At 32.9% G+C, this 21,512-nt stretch overlaps 1 protein-coding gene across 2 annotated transcripts in view; it reads left to right on the top strand.

The window, feature by feature from the left end:
* Positions 1-21,512, top strand: part of SEMA5A (semaphorin 5A) — a 548,675-nt gene that overhangs the window by 92,792 nt on the left and 434,371 nt on the right. For both annotated transcript variants that reach the window (XM_051969840.1, XM_051969839.1), the window contains exon 2: positions 507-707. In XM_051969840.1, the coding sequence (XP_051825800.1) occupies positions 524-707 (184 nt within the window). In that variant the 5' untranslated portion in view covers positions 507-523. The remainder of the gene's footprint in view (positions 1-506; positions 708-21,512) is intronic.

Raw genomic sequence — 21,512 nt, 5'->3', positions numbered from 1 at the left:
GGTTCCAGATCTCTCTCTTTCTCTGTATGTCTGTCTGTCTCTCCTCTCTACCCCCTTCTCTGTCTCTCTGTCTCCTGTATCTCCCTCCTTACCATATCTTTGAATTTCAATATCATCATAATAATGATAATAGCATTTATATAACACCTACTATATGTTAAGCTAGGGCCCCACTTCACAAGTTTATCTTTTTTATCTCATTTGATAAAAACAACTGTGAGAAATAGATGCTGTTATTATCCTCATTTTACTGTGTTATATAAGAGTGTTGGGTACCTTCCAGCTTTAATTCCTGTAAATCTATAGTTTTAAAATACAGAGTAAGTTCAATGACTCAGACCATCAGTATAGAGAGAAACATTCTGTAGGTTTTCTCTCTATTTCAGAAATCATGATATTAAAACTGATGGTTTGGATAGTTCCATTAGATCACCCACCAGGTAGCTGGATCTCATTGTTTTGTTTTCTTTTTTTGTAATCTGTATTTTCCGTGTTGTGTTCTTCAGGCACTTCTCACAGATGAATGGAAGAAGAGCTTTTAGTTAAAAGAAAAGTGACCAGTTACAAGGACCTCATGACCACCATGGAGGGAACATACTTCATCATGTGGCTGGTTACGAGTTTGGGATTGTTGGGAGTCATACAGCCATTGGCAGCAGAGGATATTCAGTGTCAAAGAGCTGAACACCCAGTTATCACCTATAAAGGTGAGGAAGCAAGCATGTGATAGCAGAAAAGTGCTATTTTTTTTCTTCTTTGTAAGACATGATTATGATTTTTAAAGAGGATATAAACAAAAATGAAAATTAATTCTCTTTCTTCTTGGAGACAATTTCAAAATCTGCTTAGATTACAAGTGAAAAATATAGTTCTTATCCCCTTCATCCAACAGTTATCTAGATCAGGAACCTATCATTTGTCACAATAAATGGTTCCTATTCAATAATGAGACATGACATTTTAAGAGGAAAGCCCCAGACCCTACCCTATTGAGCACCTGCTAGTTTTCTTTATTCTTTTCTTTCCTTTTATTGTATATGTCATGAGCCCTTCAATCAGAAATTTTAAAGAAGTGACACCAAAGCTAAAAATAAATTCTATTTTGATGTTTCTCAGCATGTAGCCTTATCACAAAACCAAATGCTATGTACATGTGTCACAGCAACCTAGGCCACTGGGGCAGATGCCTGTCTTTACTGACTTCAGTGATTTTCAGACAACTGCCGCATGTTGGCAGCCCCTTAAATCTGTCATGTAAACAGCTGAGCAAGGAACTGCTTTCATGCTGTTTGGGAGCTCTTTTAGGGCACAAGTAATGATGAACATTGATGAGGGAGAAATAAAGCACTTAGCTAAATTGACTATCTCTACAGAATTTTTTGGTTTGCATACTTTCTCCTTATTTTCATTGTTGATTTGTTGAGTCATTTTTGATTTTTTGATCCCATTTGTGGTTTTCTTGGCAAAGAAATTTCTTTGCCATTTCTTCTCCAACTTATTTTACAGATGAAGAAATTGAGGCAACTAAGGTTAAGTGACTTACCCTGTTTTTGACTGGATTTGAAATGTTGAAGATGAGTTCTTGATTCCAAGCTTAGTACTAGCTCTAGTCACCCAGCTGCCCTACTTTCATCTTATACCTATCCCCTAATAATCACAAATTTCAAGCACAAGTGGGATTTTGCATAACTAATTACTTCTGAAATTTTGTAAATGTTTCAAATGAAATTATAAACACATGTTTTCAAGATTTTATTCGAGTTATCTTCTTTCAGAATGCTGGCCACTTTATTTATATTTCACAATAGGAATAGATTCACAAATGCTAATTCTTCTTTAGCAGAGTCCACTGATCAACAAAATGTAATAGCCTATTTCATTTACAATTTACATTTCATTTACTCTCTAGTAAATTATCTCTCTAGATATGCCTTCATTCCTGGATTATTCTGTATTGTTCACTGGCTGCTAAAACAGTGTGACACATGATGAATTTACACTTGTTCCTATCCATGTCTTCCCTTCATGTTAGTTATAACAAAAAGGAAAAAAAGTAGTGACCCTTTGAGGCAACATGTTTCACAGCAAGCTTACTGAGAATCATAGCCATGTTCAAAATTAGTTTTAAATGTTTAATACCTACTTGAGGAAATGATGTCATATTTTGCCTTTGTTTATTGATTAAAGTTTACCCAGAATGTTAGCAATTTAAAAAGAGATCAGATTATAGAGTGGTTATTAGGAGACAATTTTCAATGATCTACTTTAGAAAAATAACAACAAACTTATACTATTAGTTCTGGACTTACAATGATTATTCTTACAAAAATTTTGAGAACTTTAAAAAGTACTTCTCATTTTGTAGTTCCTCCCACTTGCTTTTTTTTTTTTTTTAAACCTAACGGATTTTATATGCCTTAATACTCCCTATCATTATCTTGTATTTCTCAACATTATTAGGAATGATGTAAAACTTGCCAGGGTTCTTATAAATTCTCTCAGCAAGGTTTTAGGCCAGGAATTATGCCTGAAGCAATTTTTGGTGGCCTTCTACCTCTCCAGTACTATATTTGTCTTTCGTTTTTTCTTTTCTTTTTTTCACCCATTTCCTTTTGCTCTTACTTTATCTCTCCATTCATTTCTTCTGCTTGCCTAGATTTCATACTTTCAATGGCTACTGCAAGTATTACTTTGTACCTTTTGTACCACTAAGAAGCTAAGTTAAAATGCAAAGCAACAGAAAACCAGAATGCAGAAGGGGAGGTTTGGTTTCACTTCCCCACCAGAGTCTGTAGATTGAAATCAAAGTTAATGAGTTGATAATAAGAAATAATAAGGTATTACTGTGTTTATAAAGACAACAATCTACACACCATTATTTCATTATCTAGTGTATTATCTCTAACAGGACTGATAAAGAAACAGTTGCATTAGCTTCATGCTCTCTTTATCTCACTATACAGTTATTCTAAATTCTCACTCTTCTCACTCTTCCCAATGATGCTAAACATATTTGTGGGAGACTAAGCTTCAAAGTTGAAAGAGTAGAAAGGATGCTATTTTGCAGCTACTGTTCCTTCTTCCCATGTCATAACAATAGAGACTTGTTTTGAGTTAATTGTGTCTACTGGCTGACAATTAAGGGCAAACTCCCTAGTGAGGGGGTGGATGGATTTGTGAATTATAATTTCATTCTTCTGAACCCTACCCTTCCACCCTTCTCACCCCACACTGTTTTTTTTTCCTTTTTTTAACTTAAAAAATTGAAGACTGTATTCTGTCCAAATAATTTTTCAGAACTTCAAAATAGTGAAATAAAGATTTATGAGTTAATGTACCTGTTAGAGGATAACAAACCTAAAAACATCTATTCATTGTTCAGTTGATGAATTCGTTCTCAATTCTTTATTTTGGAAAAAAACCAAAATACCACAACCATTCTATGTCCTTATTGATTTTTGAAAGATGAAAGGGCAGAGAATCCTCATGTCAATAAACAAGTTTTTTTTAAATAAAAAAGATTGATGACTCTGTGCCAAGAGTGATTTATTGAGTTTTTTTTAAAAGGATTATCAATTTTTTTTTAGTATTATTCTTCAATTTTGATGTTACTACAATGAAATAATATACACAATGGACAGGAATGCTTTTTGTAATATTTAAATGCATATTTTGGTGGGTAGGGCATACATCATGTTTTCAAAGTTAAATTGAGATAATTTATAAATCAAGTGCTTGGTTCTCCTTACATATGTTATTAAAATGTTGTTTTTGAATTCTTTTCTTAAAATAATTGTTGGAAATAATGATTTAATTTAGCTGTCAATATTCCATTGTTTTCTTTTATTTGCTTTACAGCCTTTTATAATCCAAATAAGCATTATTTAGTTAATCCTGAAGAATCCTGTCTTCAAAGAAATAAATATCATTACCTTTATTTTATATATGAAGAAAACATCCACAACAGATTTTATCCTATTTTAGAGCCAAAACTAAGTCTGTAAAGGACTGAAATGCATTAGGTTACATTTTTTCCTGAATATTTTCCTAAATTCTTGATTTTTGTTCTGATGAAAACAGATAGCTATAATCAGGATTACATTTTATATTCACAAATTAGGCCAGTTTTAGCAGGCCATGCAGGCCATTTGACTTAAATTGCTCTTCTTTCTCCCTGAAAAACAAAACAACAAAAACAAAAACAAAAAACAATCCAGGTTTCTTAATTTTACCTAGATAAATACTCTTCTAATCAGTATTTCTCAAATAACTGAAATATATGTTCTTGGAAAATCATTATTTTTATTCTGTGGAAGGACAAAAGAAAGAACATAGACTTATATTTTGGGAGTAAGAATTCTATGGATTTTTTTTTCTTTTTAATTTCCTTCAGTTGAAGTTCTCTAAAGCTTAATCCATTCTAGTTCGAAATACACATATGACTGAACTCACAAGGGGCTTTCTCCTCACCAAAAGATAGCTTTATTTAAGAGATGAGATTATAGCACAAATAGGTAAAACAGACAGTAGGAGGGGTAAATATGAAATAGATTTGGGAGAGCAATAGAATTAGCAAGGAGAAGGGATTTGGAAGAAGCCCTTGAATATGCCATGAGGTGTGAATATGCCATTGACTGGCAAGCTAAATCCATGAAGGAGTTTAGCAGATTAACTAGGTAGCTGTAGTAAGGAGAAAGATGCTCTGATGGAAAGAGTACTTCATAGAGGGCTTAGTCCTAAAAAGGAGAAAGGCAAGTACTAGGGAGGAGCTTGATAGATCCAAGGAAGGGAACGAGGAGGAGTCAGATAGAATCCACCTGATTGACCAAGTCTCAGACCTGTCTAAAGATATGCTAATAAAGATCTCAAAGATGGTTTAAATATGCTCAGAAGTTGGAGAGATAGATAATGGAGGCTGATTCTATGTAAACTGGATAGTCTGGGACTTGAATAGGTTTGATATGGGGTTTTGCCTGATATAGGAAGATAATAAAGCTTGTTTCAAAGTTCACATCAATTATAACAATAATAATCATCATTATTATTATTATAATCAAAAATACAGCTAAATTTATTATCTCCATAACAATATGGTGTAATGCTAAACTAAAAGGAACATGTTTTTCTTTAGAGCTAGATATTATAAAATAGTAGTGAAGTTAGTTGACTATTTCTATGTCAAAAGATACTTCTGGGAAGCATACTTAAATGGATTCTATAAACCTCCATTAAATATATTTAATAAAGTGAGAACTTGCTGCTTTGAATGGATCACAAGATTCAAAACAACAACAAAAAGAGCTCGAGTTGTCATGGTAATATAGACATTAAAAGCTTCATTCTTCTATAAACTCTGTCATTTATATCTGACTTAAGTTTAAAATATACGTTTCAGTTAATGCTACAGTTTATACACCGCTGCTATTGTTATTTGCCACTCTGGAATTGTTCTTATGGCAGAGTTTCCCAATCTTAGGTTCATGCTTTATACTTTTTTTTCCTGTTTCTTCAGTACATTCTAAGCTTTCTCCCCTTTAACTTTGTTCACATTGCTCTAAATACCTGGAATAAATTCATAGGAGGACTTAAAGAAAATAGGAATATTATAAGCATCCCATTAAGAGATTCTCATGCTGTTTTCAGATATATTTTTCAAGGTCTCACTAGTATCACAAAATGAAGTAAGGAATAATTCTTCTTTAGCTACTTTGGTATCAGAATACAGTTATTTGATATTTCTACGTCTCCCCCTTTTGCCTCCTCCATCCTCACAATAGAAGGAAATGGTGAATACATATAGATATTTAAATGCACTATACATATATGTATAGATGTCAGCTAGGTGGCACAGTGGAAAAAGTGCTGGATCTGGAGTCAAGAAGAACTGAGTTTAGATTCAATTTAGATGCTTATTAATGGTGTGATCCTGGGCAATTCACCCAATCTCTTTCTGCCTTATCTGTAGAATGGGTATGATAAGAGCAGTTCATTATCTGTATTTATATAATGAATAAATGAAATAATGTTTTGTAATGCAATTTGCAAATTTTAGTATGTTAGATAAATGCTAGCTATTTTTATTATCATCACTTTTATTATTGCTATTATTCATGCATTTTACCTGCTAGCTGTACCAGTTTTCCATAAGTTTGCTGATAGATTGTACTGGGGAGAGACTTGAGGCAAGCAGAGTCTTCAGAAAGCTATCAGAATAGTCCAGACATGAGGTGATAAGGCTTTGTACTAGAGGAATGGCAGTGTCAGAGGAGAGAAGGGAGTGTATACAAGAGATATTGCAAAGGTAAAATTGACAGACCTTGGCAAAAGATTAGAAATGGGAAATAAGAAATGGTGAGCAGTCCAAAATGACGCATAGGTTCTGAGCCCGAAGGACTGGAAGGATTGTTGTTACCTTCTAAAGTGAGATACTCGTGGGAGTGGATATCCCAGAGATAGACGAATGTGGTACCCAATAACAATTTCTCAGAAAAGCAAAAGCCATAGTACTATATAAAGATAAAAAGGAAAGAAAATAAAGAGCATTTAGAGGCTGTGGTGTTCAATAGTCATCTTATTATAGAAGAAAAATGCTTAATAGAATCTCAAATTATATTTCTGGATCAAATAAAGTAAAAAAAAGGGGGGGATTTTCTTTAATTTAGGAATTGGTTTCACTTTTTTTTCACCTTTACTTAATTTGATTGCTTAAAAAAAATAGATTAGATCCAGATCCTTCTTTATTCTTAACACCTGCTTCTTGCTACTTAAAAAAATAAATAAAAATAAAAATAAATAAATGAAGGCAGTATCTATTATGGACCAAACTATGCAGTGAAATTTTGACATTTTCTTTATGTCCAACAACCATTTAACTAGAATTAGATTCCTGTGTTTCATTTTTTTGTGTGATTTTGTATATGTTTCTTTGGTATTTGTTCCAGAAGTCAGGAACAGTTTGCAGGGGTCCTCAAACTTTTTAAAAAGGGGGCCAGTTCACTGTGCCTCAGACTGTTGGAGGGCTGGACTATAGTAAAAACAAAAAACTTTGTTTTGTGGGCCTTTAAATAAACTTCGTAGCCCTGGTGAGGGGGATAAACATCCTCAGCTGCTGCATCTGGCCTGCGGGCCGTAGTTTGAGGACCCGTTAGAGTATTCTTGTGTAAGGAACTTCCAATGAATGTTGACTGAATAGCTGTTAAAAGACTGTGATAATGAATCTCATTAGTTGAAACCTAATGGCCTCATGTTTCAGTATCTATTATCAATGTAGTGAAAAGGACACTGACTCCACGTAGATGACTTGTGTTTGAAATGTGCCTTTTCTGCTTACTGTCTATGAAGTTTAAGTCTTCATTGGTATAATGAGGGGGTTGGATGAGATGTGTAGTAGTAAGGCTATCTTTGTGTGAGCTGAGCTGGTTTCCTCTTAAGGAAGAAAAGGAGTCATTCTTATAATTATTTTTGGTTTGGGTTCCTTGTTGCTTGAGGCATAAAAAGTCCCAGTTTGGAGTTGGGGGGCGGAGCTTTAGTACTCAAGGATTTAGGAAGCCTTTTGCTTTGATTATTATAAAAAGCAAAAGAGGGTACTTTTAATGTTCAATGAATTGTTTTTATGCATTGTCTATCTATAAGTATATTTTTGCAATCTAATCCTGCTCCTGAATGGAACTGGTTAATGCTACACCCAGCTGAGACTCAGATGACCTCAGAGATCTCCTTCATTCCAACATTCTGTGATATTATGATCTTATATTGCAATGTGAAGCATGAATACCTTCCATGAGATCTGTGATAAGAGGTATTCCAGAGTCTATTTGACTACTTCCCATGACTGGAAATCACTCTCTATTAAAGTAATGCATTATATTTTAAACCAGTTCTATTTTTTAGAAAGTATTTCCTTGTCCTGAGCAGAAATACAGACTAAAGTGAAGTTTTAATATATTACTGTAACATTTTTTAAAAAAATTAAAATCCTGAAAAAAATGTTTTGTTACTGAGATTTACTCTTTAACAAACCATGCATAATCTGGAGATACTTATAAGAAATAACCTATTTTTTTTTCTTTTTGTCTCCCATAGAAGAAAGGCTAATACTCTGGAATTCTAAAAGTGATTCATCCATTATACTTTGTCTTTTTTTCTCTGCCCTGGATATAGTCTTCTCTAGCTTTTAGATGTGTGTGGTTCAAATTCTGACTCTTCAACTTTCTTACAGTCTGATCCTTGGCAAGTCTCTTAACTTCTGCCTCAGTTTCCTCTTTGTAAAATGGGAACAATATGTTGTTGTAAGGCTCAAATCAAACAGTACATAAAGTACTTCTAAAGCTGCAAAATACTATAGACGTATCAGATATTATTACCATTCTCATTTTTGATGGAGTTCAAGTGGAAATAGTCTTGGGACAAACTGGCTTTATCCTATTATTCTTTTAGAATGAATGTTCAATGAATTATTACACAAATGAAAATAACACTTTTTTTCCTGTGGTTCAGTAAACTTGTTAGCATGTAAGTCCACCCTTGATAGATACTTAGAAAATATCATCTTTGAAACTTCAGTAATACAACAGGGATAGGAAAGACAATACTTATCCTGATTAAATTACATTGTGAGACCCAGGGCTCCAGACCAATTCATGCTGTCTCTATCCAGCTATAATTTCCATATCTTCTTTACAGATAACATGGCTCTGTGTAACTTTCAGCCCCTCAGTTTTGATAGGTCATTTTTTGCTATATCTTGCTAAAGCCTAAAATTAAACTAAGCCATTTAAACTGTGCATTGCTTCTGTGGTCCCCTACTCCCCCAGGTCTAACCTCCTCTTTTTCCTCCTCAACTCTTTATGTTTTGTTTTTTCATATTAGATTGTAAAATCCTGGAGGCCAGAAAAAGTTTTGATTACTTGTATTTACAAGTCCAACATTCAATACAATAATGCTTGAAACACATGAAGTTTTTTTTTAATAAACATTTTGTTCGTTTGTTTATTCATTTATTTACTTATTTATTTATGGATGCTTTTCCTACCATGCCTCAGTATTTTGAAGAGTCTTTGTTCCATATAGCTTGGAACTTTTCCTAGTATGCTTGCTTTTTCTTTTCTTTTTTTTTCTTTTTTCTTCTTCCCTTCTCTCCTATGCCTCCTTTCCCAAGAGAGGGGGACTCTGGGTCCTTAAATAATTTGCTAGCAAAACACATGTTCTACTTGGTCCTTCAGAACTTGAATGACTTAAAGTATGGGCTTCAAGACTTTGTTTCCCAGTTGAGGGCTAATCTAGCTTAAGTGTGGAGATACTCAATGAAAAGTTTATGAAGTACCTATTTCTTTCTAGGAGAAAAGAGGTAGTGCAGTGGATATACTCAGGACCCAGAATCTGGAAGAGCTGATTTTGATTTTGATTTCAGATATTTAAAAACTGAGTGATCCCAGGGTAATCATTTAATGTTTCTGTACTTCAGTTTCTTTATCTATGAAAATGGGGATAATAATTACATTCTATTTCACAGGATTATTGTGAGAATCAGATGAGTTAGCACGTGAAGGGCCTTTTGAAAACCTTAAAATACTATATAAATGATGATGATGATAATGATGGTAACAATGATGACATTTGTTGCCCCTGACAACTGCCTGATAAGGCAAAGTCTGTGAAGTCACAGATTCTGGAAGTATTTAAATCATATTATTATGATTTCATAGCAGACAAAACCAAAAGAGATCTTTGTATAACTATGATTGCTGTTGTGACAGAGAGTGGGATTTTGCCATTCTTTATGAATGACAAGTTATCTTCCTGAAATGAACACATTTGACTTTCTGAAATGTAAGACTGACTTGTAAAATGAAATATACACCTACCTTCTCAAGAAACATGTACAGCAAATTCTATCTTCCCATCCTTTTCTTCTCATTTCACTTATTTTCTCATGACCCTTCAGTGGGTTTTAATATGTTATTTCCAATTTTTGAGCTTTTAAAGTGGTGTGTCAAAAGCCACATACCTTACACTATGAAAGTTCCAAGGCTTCTTTAGGTTTTATAATATAAGAACACCAACAACTTCTCACTTATAACTACAGTTCTATATAAATAACTAGATGAGACACATGGTACCTGAAAGGATGGTGGAAACATTTTTTTTTTCCAGTCCAGTTGACACATTCTGGGCTGACTGTAGAAGAAGGACTGAAAGTATTATTGATATTATTTTTACTGAAACAAATTCTTTAGCTTTTTCAGGTGGCTATGGGAAATTGCATGGCTTATTGCTTAATTTAAGTCATCTTTTGAAAACTCTTGAGGGCAGTGTCTGAAATTTAGAAGCACAATGGGAAAGATAGAATTCAAACATATGGAAACAATGTATTTATATAAGCTTGTGCTAAAATAGTGTAAAATTTGACTTGTACAAGAATGAAAGATTAAGTATTAGTATTCTTTCCCTGGCAATAATTTATCAGATTTTGCATTGTTTCTTTGTTTGTTGTCTGTCCTATATAAGAATTTTTTATTTGCTTCACTAGAGTGCACTGAGAGTCTGGAGAACAACTCCCCCTGCCCTCCATCCCCGGCTCCCAGCTCCTTGTCTTAAACTGCCAAAAAGACTCCATGCAATCGACTCCACCCAACCTTGTCTCCTGGCTGCCTCTGTATCTCCAGGCTTTTCTGGACACTGGAGATTTATTATTATTTTTTTCTGCAATCCCCACTGCCTGTATTAAATATTGTTTTTGCTGCAGCTGACTTTCCAGGTCTGTATCTCTTGGCAAAAGAAACATGATTTTGCTTAGAAAAAGTCCACTAGGGTAATTTTCAGTTCATGACAAGTTGTATAAATCCCAAAGGGCTCCATTCCCTTTACCTAGATATTTATGTGAAAGCCCAATTGATATCACCAAAAATTTCACACAGCAAGTGAGGGAAGAATATCTCCCAAAGGATTTGTAATTCTGTTATCCAGCATTGGTTATTTCCATTGCTGCAATCCTAGCAATAACATTTGCTGGTGCCAGAGATACTCTTGAAACAATCCAACAGTTTGACCTTAGAACTTTCTTGATTCCCAGCAATTTACTCTTGACCTATTCCTGTTCTACCACATAATTCAGGTCTCTCTTTTCTACTGCGGTAGGTGGGGGCAGCAGACATAGCTATTTTAAGTGCAGATCCAGCAAATTATAGCAACTGCTTCACTGCTCTGCTTGTTTTTATCATCTGTAGACCATTAACAGACCAGTGTGCATGGATCCTTAGAGAAATTGTCTTCAGATACAGTGAAACTTAAGAGATTATATCAGCACTGAGCAGTAATTTTTGGTAAAGGCAGTATTTGTGCAGAAACTAGATGGGCTTAATGCTCTTAATATTTTTTTTTCTTTTATTTTGGCTATGCTCTGAAAACAGTTGTCCTTCTCATAGAGTCTTTATACACAGAACATCATCATAAAGAAAATAAACTGGTTATACCTTCTGTGAAAGAATTCTGGCCTGAAATTGATATTTTGCAAAGCTATTCTATTTTATAGAATTCCTTATGAAAGGAAAAAAATATAATTTCAAAAATATCATAAAGATATAAGCTATCTAATCTATTTAGGTATTCATTCATTCATTGAAAGTATTAGATACTTTCTATATCCAAGGCACTTAGCTAGGCTTTGAAATATTAAGCCCATTCATTTATTCTTTTCAATTTTCTAGACAAGATTCAGTCTTAACCCCCAGTTTTCTTAACCACTGTACACCCTCAGATTTAATGTTTATCCAAAGAGAAAGTATGTGCTAAACCTAGAGAATATGACTTTTGTGGTTGTACCAAAATAAGCACTTGGAGAGCTAGATTAACTTCATACATTTTTAGGTTTGTTTTTATTTTTCTCTTGCTACTAGTAGACTTAACAAGATTTCCTGACTTAGGACAAGTGCTTCAACATTCTATTTAGAAAATACATGTATAAAATAAAGTACAAGGAATTAGAAATACATTTTTCCTTTCTTGATTTAAAAATATCCATTTCATTTTGATGAAAAGGACTGGAGCATAATTCAAAATAAACCAGTTTTGAATGTTCATTCAGGAGTAGCCATAGTACTAAATAATTACTATTTGTAGTGTTTTTTGTTCGTTTTTTTGTTGGTGTTATTGGTCTGAACTTGTGACCTGAGATTTCATCTACTCTTGGTACAGAATTCCTTATCCCAAGGCACATTAGCATCTGTTCTATTTTTTCTGGTTTTATAATTTTGCTTAAGTCACAAGGAGTTAAATGACATGCAGGATCATACATCTAATATATATTAGAAGTAAAACTTTAATTTAGGTCTTTCTAACTAAAGTTCTCTATCTACTAAGCCAGGCAGTCTTTTCTTATTTAAAAAAGTTTTTTAAAAAAACTATTTGTGGGAACAGAGGGAAAGGAGAAATTCAATGAATTAGACACCCAGTAAGCATCCTGATATCATTTTCTTTTTTTTTTCCTGAGATAATTTGGGTTAAGTGACTTGCTTAGGGTCACACAGCTAAGAAGTGTTAAGTGTCTGAGATTAGATTTGAACTCAAGTCCTCTTTGACTTCAGGGCTGGTGGTCTAGCCATTGTGTCACCTAGTTATCCCACTGACATAGTTTTCATAGGTGTCTTAGATGATTTGTTTAACATTTTAAATCATTCTTGTTCTCAAGTAGTTGTTCATGTTTTAGGACTCTAATGCTTACAAAATGTTCTCTTTACAATAAATTTATTTTTGGGAGGAGAAAGTAGGTGATACAGTAGATAGTGGGGATAGGTATCAGGAATCCTTCTCTTGCTGAATTCAAATCTGACCTTAAACACTTACTAACTGTGATACTGGGCAAATCACTTAGTCCTATTTGCCTCTGTTCTTCATCTATAAAATGAGCTGGAGAAGGAAATGGCAAATCAGGTCAGTATCTTTGCCAAGAAAGCTCCAAATAAACTCATAAAGAACTGGACGTGACTGAAACTGAACTACCACAAAAGAAACCTAGCAGGCAAAATAGTATTCAAGTGAAATTTAGTTATAGACATATGTTTAAGTTTCAGGTATTTTAGCCTCTGTTTGTGATTCTCTTTTATCAAATAGTCCTTTGCCCCACCTTCTCTGTATTTAGGAAAATATCTTCTCAGTTCTTAAGAAAGACCTCCCTTTTTTTTTCCTGAACAGTATTTAATTTGTGGAGTTTACTTCAGTTTACAGTGAAGATTATAGGAGTCCCCATTCTCTGAACACAGAGTTCTCACTGAAGGAGCTAGCAAGTATTCTGGATAATACTTTTATACATAATTTTCTATATCTTACCAGAGACTGTGTGTACCTTTAGTTTCCGTTAGTCCCTATGATGATGTTAACTTTTTGATTGCTACCAGACAATTCCAAATAAGAAGTAATGACCTTTTTCAGAGGTGAATGGCTATTCATCTGGCAACTCATCATTTGAACCAACCCATGAATTGTTAGACTGTTTCAGAAGAACACTTTCAAAGTTGACAGGCCTCAACATCACCTCAGCTGAAAAGTGACATTTTCAATTTTAAAGTTTACCCTGGCATTAAAAACTAAACCAAAACAAAATATACACACACACACACACACACACACACACACACACGTATATAATTTTAGTTCCTGTAAGGTGAACATGCCAGAAATCCTAAAATTTGAGTTCCTGACCTTGGGAGAAATAATCTTTAAACTCAAATAACTGAATTTCAAACATCTGCACTCACATATGCCACTTTTTTGTCACTATCTTCATATTAAAACATATTTCTTTTGAATATTTGTCTTGTTGCCCTTAGAGATCAGGTTTGGTTTTGTTCTTATTTTACTTAAAGAAAGGGAATGATTGAATAGTAGAATGTTAACCTTGATAATCTATTGACAAATGATTAAGATTTGGGGTATTAGCTGAATTTTTCAATTATTCTGTTATTGTAGGTTTTGCAGAGAGGAAAATGGTGTTAATTCTGAAAAAGGAAAAGACAGACAGAGAGAGAGAGAGAGAGAGAGAGAGAGAGAGAGAGAGAGAGAGAGAGAGAGAGAGAGAATATGAATGAATGTTGTAAGGTTTCTCTGTTTCTTAATAGTCACAGTTGGTAAATAAAGTTGCTGCAGAAATGCTGTCTCCACACTGACTACCTGATTTGGCAAAATATCCAGGCAATTTGACAATATCCATAAATTGCTACAGCAATCCCTTGAAAATTATAGGAAGATTTAAGATCTGATTCAGTAAAGTCTTTCCCCTTACATTTGTCTTAAATTTAGTTAATTCAACAAAAATTTATTATTCTGTTCAGAATATTGTTCAGATCTTGAAAACCTTAAAAAAATTTAGATATGATAAGAGTCTGTCTAAATGAAACTTACAGTTTAGAAGAGAGACTTCTCACAAGTCTTATCTGTATACATTTCATTTATTCCTAAATTGAGGAACTATTCATTTTGAGCTTGTCACAAGTGCTTGTAGCTCCATTATGACTTCTGGATGTGACAGACATCCATAAATCTCCTGGGAATGAGTTCATGGAAAGATCTTTCTTTTCCTGGAGGATCTTCTTTTAGTCTGATCAGGTTAAAGATAAAAAAGAATTTCCTTCCAATGTACTTTAAATTGGCTTGGATGTCTCTCTGGTGAACTCAATTTAGGGAATAAGGCAAGGCAGAATATGAGCTATATATATCTCATTAATTAAGCAGAATCTTGAAATTGTTTTGTTAGGAGTTCTGTAGGACTTCCATAAGCAATACACTTTCTCATAGTGTTGGTTTCCTTTATGACATCAGACTTTGGCAAAGTATTTTCCTTCTTTTTGTTCTTAGACTTTGTGAAGACAACATCAAATTCTTTTATGTAGTTTTTAGATTTTAGGAAGAACATGAATAAAAATACCAACAAAATAAAAAGATTAACTTTCATCTCAGCACTGTGTAGTTGACAGAAACATTTCTGAATATGTATTTCTTAGTGGACAATACAATAGTAATATAACTAGCTAAAAATAAATAACTTGACTTTTTCCCCCTGCATTTGAAAAAAGAGCACCAGGTTTTTGTTGTTATTGTTTGGTTGTTTTTCTGAATAAAGACTGCAGCACATTTCATGGACACAGTATATGAGTTTTAAGAGCTCTAAAGCCATTTTACACATTAAGTTTTAACAGGTCTAGTATTAGAATTACAATTGTGAAAAGTCACTTATAAGGAGGGTTAATGATAAAATGAAATGAGGTTTTTAATGGCTTGCTGACAGTAATAATTGATGAGATGAAGGTTGACCAGAATACATGACCTTTAGGTAGAAAATAGACTAGAGAAGAAAACTAACATATTAGAAAGGAACTTTTTTTTCCCCTGACACATTCTATATCTTTATTTCTTTAGTATGTGAGATATTTAATTTCTACAGGATACTGTTTGGAACATATCAATTTCTTGTTTAATAGTATCAGACATGTTAAAATCCAATTAGGAAAGGGAAATGTTTAAATATAACTAGGAAAGGGCAAAAAGCAAGTTAGAAAAAAAAGGGGGGAGGATCTCCAATACAATGCAATATGCTACAAAGTATAAAACAATTTTTTTTTTAATCTGATGAGCCACTTGTAATCTTAGCTATCATAAAATGCTTCTTCACTTAGCAATATGAATATATGTTTTATCTCAGGATATGCTTTACTCACTATATTTCTTTGAGAACAAAGTTAAAACAAAGACAGGGATGGGTCTGAGATGAAGGGGTGGAGATTAGGGGGAGGGAGAGAGGGAATTGAAAACATCCTGGTTTTAATGTTTTACACCATTCTACTACTATTACTTTCCAGCACTCCAAATGTATTCCTGAGGCTAGAAAAATTGTTTTTGTTTGACTAAATAGAAGTCTCTTTGAACTAAGTGGGAGTTCTTCGTTTCTCTTACACTTTGTTATAGTTTTATGCAAAGTACTTTTTTGGCTAGTTTAGAACCCAAACAGTTTAAAAATCCATCTAATTCCACCTCCTTTATCCCTATCTTAAAAGTTCCCAGTAAGTAATCACATCTGTTACATTCTGTACCCTGAGGGTTCAGACAGACAAATGAATTCTCCTTTGTTGCTGCTGCTCTCATAAATACAAGTGCACACAAACACTGCTCAGATTTATACAAATATTCAGTATTAATAAGTCACGCTGCAAAATCATAAGTAAATTAGAAAGGACATCTAATTCAACAAATGTTTTTGAGGGCAGAGGTTCTTGACTTGGAGTCCATGTTTTTTTTTTTTTTTTTAACTTTGACAAACGTAGTTGTATTTCAGTAGAATTTGTTTCCTGTGTAATACTATATGTTATATGCATTTTGCATGCAATTAAAACATCATTTTGAGAAGGGATTCGTGGACTTTACTAGACTGCCAGTGGGGTCCATAACATACACATAAAAGTTAAAAACTTTGGGTTCAGAGGCTGAACTTAATGATTTAAATACTACCATGGGAACCTTTGGAATACACTTGGAATACTAAGGGAGCACACCTGGAGACATTTCTGGAGAAGACAAGCTATAGGGAACATGGTTACATTTTTAGGAGATAGGGAAGAGGAGATGTTGAAATGTAAAATAATGATGCTGGATGCAGTTTTGCATATTTTGGAGGTTCAGAGTTCTACAGTTTATATGGTAATTTCTCTTGACAATTTTGAGAGAGTCAAAGGGGACAATTAATTCATTGAACTGTGGTTGTTGTAGACAAATCAGATATTAAAAATTAGTTTATGAGAAGGATGAAGACAACAAATAAAATTGTTGAGAAGTACTTGAAAACAGGTTTTAAAAAATGATATGACATTAGGGAGTTCATTTTCACTTTAAAAACTCAAAAAGTATTTGCATATTCAGCTTCTTGTATGAATAGCCTTAGAATGTCTGAATTAAAAAACAGAAATGATAAATAATGAAATTGGGGTAGCAAATTCCTAGTTTGAAATACAAGGCACAAAGTATAAAGTATATGTAAAGGATTCATGATAACGCTCTTTGCCAAAAGGTACTTTTATAAGAAGAGGCTACGAACAAAATGAAGAGCTAAAATAGACACCAGGAGTGGTAAAAGGTATCAGAAGAGCAATAGAAAGACTACTATAGTTAGCAAGAAAAGGGGTTTTTAATAAAAAAGGAAAAAGACAAGGATCCTAGTCTTACAATTAACCAGAATAAAGGGACTATACCATGAGATGGGAATACACACATTATCTGGTAGGCTAAATGCATAGAGGATTTTAGTATACTAACCCAAAAAAGGATTTAGCACCCTAAAAATATTAGCTATAACAAGGAGAAAGACACCATGAGACATGGGGAAAGGGAGTGAGAAGAAGGAATTTTCGCAAAGATGGCATAGGCCATGGACAGATTTATAGGGGAAATTTAACCTCAGGGATTTGATACCATAATTTGGCTTTCTGATTGGATACAGTAAGATGGAGTTTCCCACTTCCCACCTGGGGTGGGACTGAAAGGCAGAATTGAACCCATCAGGATCTTTTCCTGCTTGCCTCAGGGAGTATTATAATCTTATTTTCAGGCTCTCTGCAACCGCATCTAGCTACCCAGGATTTTATCAATAATAATTTTAAAAGAATGACTGGATGCACTTTTAGTTCCTACATAAATTGTTGTGTGTTAAATAAAAAGAACAAGGGAAAAATAGAAAAGCATAATCTTTATCTCAGTGTATGTTCTGACAACTAGCCAATTGTCATATACCATTAGAAAGGGATTGTTTAGAAAAGACAACATGATTGAACATAGGAAGCACCAAACAATGAAAAAAAGATATGCAAGAATTAAGACTTTTGTAGCCTCTGTATCTGAATTTAATTGATCTTAAAACAGGAATGTTTATTAAACAAAGAAGGTGATAAAAGTGGTAGCTTTTGTACCAGCCTAAATAAAAGTACCTAGTTTATATTTTTAGAAATGCCAATATATTTTCTTTTTCTTTCAAGAGAATAGAAGTAATGTATTAGTTTCCCTCTTCTATGAACTTTGTAAAATCTTTTATATAAGATTTGTCTTTGATCAGAGTATTATCTCTATTGACTTGTTATTATTGAGAAATTGTCATGAAAAATGCAATCATTCTAGGAAAATATTGTAGAAATAATATTTACTGAACACATTGTGAATATTGGGATACTAGCCACAGTACAGTTTACAAAAGGAATATATGACATTTGCTTAAGGAGCTTACAGCTATTGTGACAAAGAAAGATGCGACAAACAATTAGAAAATACTACAACAATATGTATTAACAGGCTACTTAAATATAATCATTTGTCCAGGGAAGAAATCTGAATTGGTCAGAGGAATTAAGGAAAACTGCACTGATAGCTTAAAGTTTGAGATGTACCTTGAAAGATTTGGAAGAGGAAAAGATGAAAGGAAGTATCTCACACTGGATTAAAGATGAAGTGGGCCTGATATGATGTGTTTGAGGCAATAAAGAATGTATAAATAAGGTAGGATTAGCCTGAAATATCCTTGAATGTCAGAGGAAAATACATTTTACTTCATAAGCATCCTTTGATAATGAAGCAATCAACATTGTATTGAGTAATTCAATATAAAATAAAACATTCAACATTGTATCGAGTAATTCAATATAAAATAAAATTTAAATTTGTTCATTGCCGAATGTATAATTGTTGCCATATGGCTCTTAGATCTAATATGTAGAAGGTGGACAATTTGAAGATATGAGTAAACTAGCCCATTGATAAACCTGTAAATATGCAAGCAGGACAGGGGAAACTTTAGGGCCATTCAAAGGTATTAACATTCTTGGCTTTATCTATAGGTGAGCAGGAAAAACTAAAAATCCAAGTGAGTTTTCCTTCTTAACCTTTAAAGCTCATCAAGCTGTTTTTTTTTTCCCAAATTTGAATGATTTCCAGGTACTTTCTAATGCATTTTATTTTATTTTATTTATTTTTTCTTTACTATGGCTATCACAAATGATGGTAACTTCATGTTTATTTAATAATGCTTTGCCAAAGAGTGTTGACATTTCTGTTAGTTTGTAGCAAAACCACCAATGTTCTTTCTTGTCTTTTCCTGATCTATATCTTATAGCCCTTTGTGATACTGTCTGTGGAAGGTTTAAATTGTGATTTCTTTAATTATTCCTTTCCTTCTTCTCACCTCTGTTCCCTCTCTTAGAGGCTGAAAGCATCTATATTTTTCTCTTTTCCCCTCCCAGCTTTAATCTTTAGGAAGAAAAGTCAAACAATATCTTCATTTCAGGTCTTCTTCTTTGGTTACATTAAGCTAGTTATTAAAGGAATAAATCAGTGAATATTTGTTGTGCTATTATCTGAAAGACAGGTGTGTCTATGCATTTAATACTGGCAATTGTGTGTGTGTGTGTGTGTGTGTGTGTGTGTAATGTAATATAATATTTATAAATATCTATCTAGTCATGTAAATTTGGGGATATAGAAATCTCATAAGTGTTTTAGAGGTGAAAATGGAAATAACTCAGGAGAGTGATGGACTTTTTTGGGGAAAATGTATATCTATGTAACCTATTTATTATTCTGTTTTGAGGTGTACCATATTCAATTCGTTGAGGCAATGAAATAATACTGATTGGTAATTAGTATAGCTTTAAGAAGAATTAAGTCATTCCAGTTTAACTTTGTCATAAAATAATGAGTTGAATGTAAAGATAAAGTAGCAATATAATTAACATAGCAAAATATCCAATTTTGTCTCATTTGTTATTTTCAGTAGTCGAAAAAAAGTGAGGTCTCCAGTAATATACTAGCATCAATTCTTTAGGACTGATTGTTAAATTTTCAAGATGAGCCTTTACAGCAAGAAATTGACAAAGGCTACAAATCAGGGCTTGATTTATTCTTTTGTTTATTGTCTAGATTTAATAAAGTGATATAGAAAACATTAAAATTTCACATTAAACTTAAAAGTGTGTTGTTTTTAGTCTTCCTCACCCCGAAGTACCAGCTGTTAAACCTTCACCAACACATTATTAAATTTAATCTGTGTTATTGTTATAATAATCTAGCAACTGTAAAAAATAATATGTCTGGTACTGACCAAAGGTTAGATTAGAACACATTAGAAGCAAAAACTTTCCTTTGAACAGATTTGCTTAAGAACAGCAGTGATTTTTGACGAGGTGGTATTTGTGAGTTGGACTGAATTCAGTTACCTAGCATCCTATCTATTATTTTGATCTCCAGAGATATTCATGAATAGAAGGCAATATGTATTTCAAATGATTTCAAATTATTTTTCTATAATCTTTACTAGAAGTATGATAACTTCTGAGTAACATTCTTTGAGTACTTATAAAAATGATGATGAGCATTTACATTTAGCATTATCCTTATATTTTAGAAGGAAAAATATGTAAAATTAATTAAAACAACATCTTAAAAGTAGAGAAACTAAAACTTCACAGCTGCTTTTTTTTTTTTTTTGGTCAAAGATACAATTAATCATCTTGGAATAAATAACATTCCTGTAAATTATCAAAATTACTAGACTTATATTGTGGTTTGATTAGCACATTCAGTTTTAAAAAGGAGGCTACAAAGAAGGTAAGAGATTTTTTTTTTTTTTTTGGCCATTAGTTCTTTAGCATTTCTACCATCATACTTGAAAGTCTGTAATTCTTAACCTTTTGTTTTATTCTACTACTAATGATAGCTTTGATCCTGAGCCTGATGCTTCCTTTGATCCACCTTCTTACTTAATCAGAATAAAGTAGTTTTGTGTTTGACAAGGCTTAAAAGTAACCATATGTCTAATAAATGCATCAACAAGAACTAAACTTTACTATTTCAGTATTCCAAGGTTTTTTTTTTTTCTTTTCCATTTCTAATTTCTTAATACCAGTTACTAACCAAGCTTGTCGTAGAAAATGTATATTAAGAGAATATAGTGGGTTTTCATAATATATTAAAATAAAACAGTTCACTTGCTTATTTTTAATGGTTTAAATAGGTAACTTTTTTGTTTTTATTTAAACTTGATATATTATTCATACTCTAATGTTAATTTGTAAATTTCTCAAGGCATTATACTTCATTAAAACAACTAATAAAACCATTCATTTTCCTTTAAGTCTTACTAATGGACGCCCAATATATTATAGATATTCACCTTTTGAAATGTCATTTGAACATGAACTGCCAAGCTAGGAATGTTTTCTACAGCTATTCATGGTTTAAGATGCTTAGAAAATTTAAGAGTTTATATTCAGAGTATGAGGAAAGCTCATAAATTACCCATTGACGGTTTCTTACTGTTGCTTTTGCTTAGCTTAAAAAGTTAACTTGTTTTAGAATTTGAACTTTCTGGAGGAGAAAAAAAACACACAAAAAAAATTCTGAAAGTTGATTGATATTACTTATTACTGGACTTTGGATATAGAAAAGTTTCAATATTTCCTTTTTTTCTTCCCTCTTATGTCCCTCTCTCC

The sequence above is a fragment of the Antechinus flavipes genome, chromosome 1, assembly GCF_016432865.1.
Source record: "Antechinus flavipes isolate AdamAnt ecotype Samford, QLD, Australia chromosome 1, AdamAnt_v2, whole genome shotgun sequence".
Classification (NCBI taxonomy): domain Eukaryota; kingdom Metazoa; phylum Chordata; class Mammalia; order Dasyuromorphia; family Dasyuridae; genus Antechinus; species Antechinus flavipes.
The sequence above is the reverse complement of the archived record's forward strand: the minus strand, read 5'-3'. Positions and strand labels throughout refer to the sequence as shown.